Source organism: Sturnus vulgaris, chromosome 1 (genome assembly GCF_052056855.1).
Source record: "Sturnus vulgaris isolate bStuVul1 chromosome 1, bStuVul1.hap1, whole genome shotgun sequence".
NCBI classification, from domain to species: Eukaryota; Metazoa; Chordata; class Aves; order Passeriformes; family Sturnidae; genus Sturnus; species Sturnus vulgaris.
In genome coordinates, this window is record NC_142243.1 from 16,395,184 (window position 1) to 16,403,235 (window position 8,052).

At 41.3% G+C, this 8,052-nt stretch overlaps 1 protein-coding gene across 12 annotated transcripts in view; it reads left to right on the plus strand.

Moving 5' to 3' along the window:
• ABI1 (abl interactor 1) overlaps nucleotides 1–7,365 on the plus strand; it is a 78,675-nt gene extending 71,310 nt beyond the window's left edge. For 6 of the 12 annotated variants that reach the window (XM_014882188.2, XM_014882185.2, XM_014882184.2 and 3 more), the window contains 3 exons: nucleotides 494–580; nucleotides 4,687–4,872; nucleotides 6,478–7,365. In XM_014882188.2, coding sequence (XP_014737674.1) covers nucleotides 494–580; nucleotides 4,687–4,872; nucleotides 6,478–6,653 — 449 coding nt within the window. In that variant the 3' untranslated portion in view covers nucleotides 6,654–7,365. The remainder of the gene's footprint in view (nucleotides 1–493; nucleotides 581–4,686; nucleotides 4,873–6,477) is intronic. The other 6 variants (XM_014882190.2, XM_014882195.2, XM_014882187.2 and 3 more) reach the window with 1 other exon arrangement.
• The last annotated feature ends 687 nt before the right edge of the window (nucleotides 7,366–8,052 follow it).

The window sequence follows — 8,052 nt, forward strand, 5'->3', positions numbered from 1 at the left end:
CCTTGCAAAAGTTGTCTTTGCCCTGTGCCAGTGCTGCTTTGCTGCACTTGATGTAGCACTCCACTTTGGTTTTAGAGGAGTCCAGAATCCTGCGAAACATCACCTCTACTTCTAGTAGCTCACTTTGAAAAGATAACTGCTAAATTGAATAATCCTTATTTAGCAGCAAGACAAAAGCTCAGTTTTGTGTGCTCCCCAGGTGAAGCACACAAAATGTGTGACAGAGCAGGAACCTTCACACGCAGCCTGCGCTCGGCTGTTACCTGGCTGAACACGGGCATGCTTTGCTTTTGATCCTCCATTGGCTAACCACGAATTCAGCCTTGTTGGAAACAAGCTTGAAGAAGGTTCTTGTGTGTGTGTGTGTTCTTGTTGTTCTTTACATACTTTGTTTTGTGGTCCTCGTTACTGACGGCTGCTTTTGTTTGTTCCCCCTTTTTTTTTTTCCTTTGTCCATTTGACTTTCCCGATATGGTGTGTGTGTTGCTACCAGTTTCTATTGCTCCACCCCCTCCCCCTATGCCTCAGTTGACTCCACAGATACCTCTCACAGGCTTCGTGGCCAGGGTGCAGGAAAACAGTAAGTTTGGACAAGCTGAGCTGTTAAAGGGTAGAGCCTACTCTCTTCTAGCATGCATGGCTGGCAAGTCAGACTCTATTTTGTTTCCTTTTCCAGAAGCTAATACCATCTTGCATTCTAGTGTCAATATGCTATTGGAGCTGAAGGGCACACTCTTCAATATTTTATAACATGTGCATGATTATTATTGACTCATTTAAGTTCTGAACTGCAAATTTATTACAGAAATACAGTGTGAAATGTGGCATATGTTTGGTGTGAATATAAAATTGTATTTTAATTGAAAATACTAATTTGATGTTGAATCACCCTGCCTTTTTCAGTAGGGACAATTGATTAGTTTGTATTAGAAAGACTTTTGTAGACTGTCAGAATGTGTAACCATTGATTCCAATACTGTAGCATTTTTCAGGAAGCTGTACAGTCAATTGAAAACACGCATTCTTAAGATCTAATGCATTACAAAGGAGCTTGTAAGGCATCTCTCCTCTTGGCAGCCTTTCATTCTCCATTTCTTTGTGTTCTCCTATTTCCCTGCTGAGCTTCTTGCAGCATAGCTCTGCTTGTTAGGTTTGTGAGAGGTGGGTCTCTAGTTGTACTGTGCTTATACTGGTAACTCTGCTTTTACCATTACTGTTTGATTCCCTTCAGGTGAGTGTTCCTGTCTCAAGTGCTAGTGCAGGTGTAAAGTCATGTTCCTGATCTGGAGATACCCTTCTCTCTAGGAATTTGTTGCAGTTCGGTAAACAACAGACTAAATGTGATGTAGATAGAAGATGAAGTAAATTAAAAATGTTTTTAAAGTGTTCAGGAACAATTTTGAGATTTGCTGGGATCTCAGGGGCTACTATTACACAGATGGTTATATAGCTGCAGCATCCATTTAGGGACCCCAGGTCTGAGTAGTGCTGCTGTTCTGCTTCCCATTAGAGTTTTTAAGTGGTTGTGTTCTGAGTATTCTGCATGAGGCTGGAAACATGTCTCTGGTTCTCTTTCAAAAGGAAGGTATTTTGTTGCTGTACTAGGGAAACAGTAAGAATCACATTGATGTAGAGTAGTGTGCCACAAAACTGTGTTGAAAACTTTTCAAAATATTAAGTGCAGAGGTAAACCTGCTGAAAATGAAGGTTACATGTCTTCACTTGCATAAACTTGAGAAAATTGACACCTGCTTCTGAATTGTTCCAAGTATTGTCCTTCTGGAGATAATGCAGCCCTTGGGAGAGGGGAGGTGAAAGAGGCAGACTGGCTTGTGTGTGCAACAGCAAAATTCACAATGACTTGTGGATGAGATGGCAGCAAAACAGCTGAAGTTTGAAATCTGGTCATAGGAATTGTTCTTTATTTTCTTTCTTTTAATAGTCCCTTGGGTTGGAAAGTTATATAACGAGTATGGCTAGGAGCTGCTGCTGCCTCACTCCAGAGGCAGGGGTGTGTGTGCATATGCTCAGCAAAACTGGCTGTAGAGGCTGTTGCTGAGTTTTGGCATTGTGTGCTAGACTTTCATCAGCCTCGTTTTCTGCAGGAAGTCTCTGGTGTTAGGGAGATGTGAGTAGACTTGTCTTTTCCTTATCATGGAGATCTGCTGGTTTGGAAAGCAACAGCCTCTGCTTGTGGACTTCTTCTGGAGGACAAGGACAGAGAGGGCCTAGAAACTATGCAATGCCTTTTCTTTTTCTCCTGCGTCCAAACCATGGACATCTCCTCCAGAGGTTTTTCCAGTGTGTCTGGTGCTCAGAGACATCTGATTTGATATAAGTGGCTGTATTTTCACACCCAGTCCTTTCAAAAGGAGTCTGCTGGTCCCCTTTTAAAGAACAAGGGTGGGAATACAGACAAGAGATCTCAGTTTGGAGCTATATAAGTACTCGTTTCTTTACTCTTTCTCATTTAGAGTGGCTTTTTGCATGCTTTTTTTCCCTCCCCTAGGAGAAGTGATGCTGTCCTAGAATCTGGCTAAGTTTAGAAGCAGGCAAAGTCTAGGTTAAAGTCCAAGAGGCGAAGGGATACTTCAATGGAGTGGCACTTGTCTAATTTTCTGTTCCATTCTCTCTCTTGTTTTAATGTGAAGTTGAATTGTTTTAAATGTTTCCCATAAAGCTTGCAGTTCCTGCATTGCATCTCAGTTAGAGTATGTCTTGGTGCTTTCACACTTGCATTTCCTTTTCTCTTTCCTTCTTTTCAAATATGCAGCTTTGTTGTTGAATAAACAGAACTTTTTTTTGGTATTTTTAATTTTTTTTTTACATTTCCTAAGGTAAGGATTTCTCAAGATCTGAAATGATTGTTGTTTCAACTCTGTTTTTTTTTCCTAGCTGCAGACAGAAATTAAGGGGAGAAATACATTTGTGGAAGATGTGTTAAACTGCAGCACAAAACCAGTCCATTCATAAATGGTGTTGTCATGTGTCTGTGGTGGATTAATGAAGCCTGTCTGTGAGTGTTATTCAGTAATAGGCAAGACGTAGCATTCACTCCGCCAAGGACTTTGTTAGTCTGTCTCCAAGTGACATAAATGGGCTTCTGTATGGGAGAGGAATCACTAATACAGTGGCAGCCAGTCTTTTTGATGGAGAGAGCTGTGGGGTGTTCAGCTCAGCTGGTCAAGTTGAAGAGGAGCTGGGCTTGCAGGTACAGAATTGACTCTCCAAGGGGAGGGAGCAGGCTGATGCCTGGGCTCAGGCAGCCCCTGCCCCAGCAGCTCCTGTCCCCTTTTGCCCCTGGCAGCAGGTGCCAGACCTGTCCCAGTGCAGCCAGTCTGACCCAGACAGGATATGGGAGCTGTGCCCAAGAGCTGTGATGAAGAGCAAAGGTTAAGTCAGCACTAGAGTAATGATCGGCCAAAAGTAAAAAGTGATCAAGCAAACAAAAACCCTATTTCTAATCTCCAGTGCCATTGTAACTACGAGTACTTAAAGCTTCATTCAGTGTAGTGTTGTTCTTTCTCTGTTGCTTGGCTTTCTTTTCAAAATTTGTGTGCTGGAGCTGCACATTCTGGAGCCTGATGCCTTGTTCCATCAAACCCTGCCTAGAGCAGTGGTTTTCAGCCTGTGTTTTCAGTGTGCACAATCCCAGATCTCTTGAAAATTAATCTGTGTTGCTATGTAACCAAGTTGATTTTAGTAACAGTAGCTTCCTTTCAGTAACTTGTGGCTTCATAATGCTTACACTAGGTCCATGTGTAGTGGACCACATCTCTCTAGGAATAGGATGAAGTGACTTGATGTCCTGCATCTGAGTATGCCATCTCTATTTCGCTGCCAGCTGCTGTCAGCATTACTGGAAACTAATTTAATGAACTGATTTAAAAAGTGATTGGTACCATAACGCGCCTTTCTCTTTTTCCTTTTCCCAAAGCAACTTGTAATTGTGCTGATTGGAGAATCTCAGGGCAGGGATTTGACATTTTGGATTATACATTTAATTCCTTGAGCACTTTTTCTCTAAGAGCAGCAACTGCCTGTTAGAGTTTTCCATTTATTAATTGATTCCTGAATGTGTGCACACACATGGGCTAGTCTGCAAGATAAGGATCTGTACAAAGTTTTTCTTCTGCAGAAGGATTACTTGGCTTCCTCTTACCTGGTCACATCTTAAAAAAGGGAAGAAACTAGTATTTATGATCCACACCAGATCTTTTCGTTCCCTAATGAAGAGAAAGAATCCAAGGAAGCAGTGTTCAGAAGTAAATTGAAGTGACTGCTACAGACAAAGGATTTGTTCAAAACCAATCAGGCTGCTGGCCCAGTCAGAGGCCTGTTGCTGCCTGGCTCAGAGGGTGCCACTCGGAGTCCTCCATAGCTAACGCTGCAGCGCATGGACATTGGAGCAGGAAGCTTTCCTCTCTGCTGATGTTCAGCTTATGCCCCGCAGCATGTGCTTTGACTCTAGTAGCATTTACACATAGATTTGACCACTAATAATAAATATAGTTGTGTGTTGTAGTTGTTAATACAAAGCCTCTGTTCCTAATCAGTGCATGGTATTATAGTGCATGCTGTGTGTGTCGTCCCCCAGCCCTTTTATTTACAGTACAGCCTCAGGTTTGTTTGCGTCTCCACGCTGTCGTGATTTAAGGAAAACCAATAATCTCCAAATGTTTCCAGTTGCTGATAGCCCGACTCCTCCCCCGCCGCCGCCTCCCGATGAGATGCCGATGTTTGATGACTCTCCTCCTCCTCCACCACCACCCCCCGTGGATTATGAGGATGAGGAAGCTGCTGTTGTGCAGTACAGTGATCCCTATGCAGATGGAGATCCTGCTTGGGCACCTAAAAACTACATAGAGAAAGGTAAGAGAAGTGTTGCAGCTGTGTTAGTGCAGTATCAGAGGATTAATGGTATTTGAAGGGAATGAAGGACTTAGATGGTCAGATGAAAACAGTCATTGTTCCTCCTAAGTGAGAACTCAAACCGTGCTTTCCTTAGTTTGTGTCTATACCTAGTATGGTAAGACATAATCCTCCTTTGGACAAATTATAAAGTATCTTCAAGCATTCTAGAATGGATGAAAAAGCAAGCTTCTTCTTGAGAAGCAGATGGCTTTCATCTTTGGATGAGCTGGACTTTCTGTACATACCTCAGGACTGCGGGGCAGTCATGTACAAATTGTTGCAAAATGGACAGAAATTCCAAGCTGTATTTATCTCATCAAACTAGGTTACAGGAGTAGATTATTAGACTTTGAACTATAAAATGTGTTGGGGCCTCCTTGGAGATGTATCAGTGACTCCAGATCAGCAGACTGTGAACTGTGCTTAGCTTAGGTATGAGGTCACGTAGTAAACATCTCTTCCCATAAATAATGGACAAGCAGATTTCCCACCTGTGGAGTTGCCTGTGTTGTAGCACTGACCATTTTACCAGCTGCAGTGCTTCCAGTTTTCTCATGAGCTGGCTGGTGCTGCAGCAAGTACAAAATGGGCCGGGTACCTGTGATGTTTGTGGCACAGCTCCTGTGTTCCATCTTCACTCGAGCTGGACTCTGTGCAGGACATACCCATGGGATGGAAAGAACTGATGCAGCACATCACTGCTAGGCATTAAGGCATCAGATGTCTGAGACTATATGGAGGTGTAAAACAGTGGATTCTTGGAATTCATAAATCTGATCAATTGCATAAATCCATGTTAACTTTTGAAGGGTAAGGCTGTGATATCTGAAGTCTGTATATTCACAGTAGTTTTTAACTCCAGTATTAGTGGTGGCAACATTCTTCCCTTGGAAAATCTCTGCTTTGTTAATGGCACACAGCAAGCTGGAGATTGGTAAGAGTAAGGTATTAACCAAGCAGATGCAGAAAATAACAGATGTTGCATCTTCAGCAGCATTCCTACTTGAACTCAGTGCAGCTCCTTGAAAAGTAATGCTAAAACTCCTTATGATGTAACAGCTCTGTAGAAAAGACCATTCATGTGCAGTGGCTTTAGCAGTGATATGTGCAAGGCCACGCTGAGGTGCCAAGAGGGGCCTCAGTGGAATGATTTTTGTAAAATTTTTTTGGCCACATTCTAATCAAGAGATTCATATAAAGAGATCCACATGCTTTTGAGGTAGTCTAGTCAAAAATGGGTACCACACAAATTAGTTATTCCCTAACTCAGCTTTTAAGTGTCCATAAGCTCCACTTTACTGTGTCACAGTTGGACTTACTTCTCTGTCAGCAGCTTAACTGAGTGTTCAATGTAGTCACCACCCACTTCTTAGTGCTAGCTAAGGTTGCAAGGAAAGTGAAACTCCATTTTCTGGGATTGACATTCAACAGGAAAAGCATGTGAATTCATTATTGAAAATCTCACAATAGCAAACTATTATTTTAACATTCTCTGAAGTACAATTGTTTTTTAATACTGTTGCTATTAATAAAATGCTAAATATGTCCCTGTTTATTCCACAGTTGTTGCTATATATGACTATACAAAGGACAAAGACGATGAGCTGTCGTTTATGGAGGGTGCAATCATTTATGTGATAAAGAAGAACGATGATGGCTGGTATGAAGGAGTTTGCAATCGAGTAACTGGCTTGTTTCCTGGGAATTATGTTGAATCAATCATGCACTATGCCGATTAAAATCCTTTGCTTTTCAAAGTTTGGTCTTGTATTCAAGTCATACCATGATTATTTACAAGGGGTGACTAAAAGCTAACAGAATTGTCTTAATATACTTTCAAAGAATTGTGCCCATTTCTTCAGGCCATACTGTTTTAATGGTATGATTGAATGTCCATCTCTTGAGTCTCTGGGGACAGTATGTCTTACCTGATGACAATTTGTAAAACAAGCAACTGTCTATAACTGGTTATACTTATTTACTTATGCATTGTTAATTTTATGACCAGCCTAAATATTATGGGGAAGTAGGGTATAATATTTAATGAACCATGATCAGATTGTGCCATTACATTTTTCAGTACAGCATGGTAACTAACACTACGTTAGACTAACATATTAAAACCTGGATGAGAAGTTTAATGTTAGTGCTGGTCATATTACTTTTTGTTTAGACTCTTTGCTCATTCTTGAACTATATTTGTTTAAAGCATGCATACAAACTTATGTATTGAAATATACTTTTTTAAAAATCCAAGATGCTTCCAATTGTTGTAATCTTTACCTGGAGTATTCTCACTAAAGTCTATTACAATGAGTTGTTTGGGTCTAAGGTGTCCATGTGATTCAAAAAATGGGTGGTCTTCTGTATGTGTAATTTGTACCCAAGTTTTTTTAATGAGTAAATTTACATTATGACTTTTTCCATTCATAAATATATAAGTGAACCAAAGGTCTTGTCCATTACTTTGTTGGTTGGCTTGGCAAAGAAGTTTGGAATGCTAACGTAGCAAAATCATGGCTGTGTTGTCCCAGGCAATGTACTAAAAAGCAAATGTCTGTAACATGACTTTATCACTGACAGAGGGCAAATAAATTAGATCTGAAACCTGAATTACACACTTATACATACTCTTAAAAGTTCTTTTCTGCCAACACTTAATTTTAGTGAGGATTCTTGATTGAATCTAGTTACCAGGATGCAGTAAGCTGGACACCATCTGTAGCTGACAGTTCTGTGTGGGAACTCTCTCTGTGGCTCTGGGAAGTGCCCCATGGAGCAGAGGGAGCAGGAGCAGGCTGTCCTCCAGACAGCACCAGGGGAACACACGTGACAGGAACTTGGCCATTGTCAAGGGATCACAGGCAGAGACAGCCAGAGAGGGTGTGCTTCCCTGCTCCAGATTCTGTGGCTGAAATAACCTGAGAAGGAATGTGGTAGTACTGGGTAATTACTGTGACAGGAATGTGTCTGGGACTTCAAAGGCAGCTTCTAGGGTGCTACAGAATATATTCTATAAATGAGTGATGGAAAGTGAGTTGCAGGTTTGACTGGCTGGTGAATCATTCATTTTTAGTGTGAGTTAGAAATACTGAGCCTTTCGTATTCTGCTACCAAATGAATGTTTTTATTCAATCT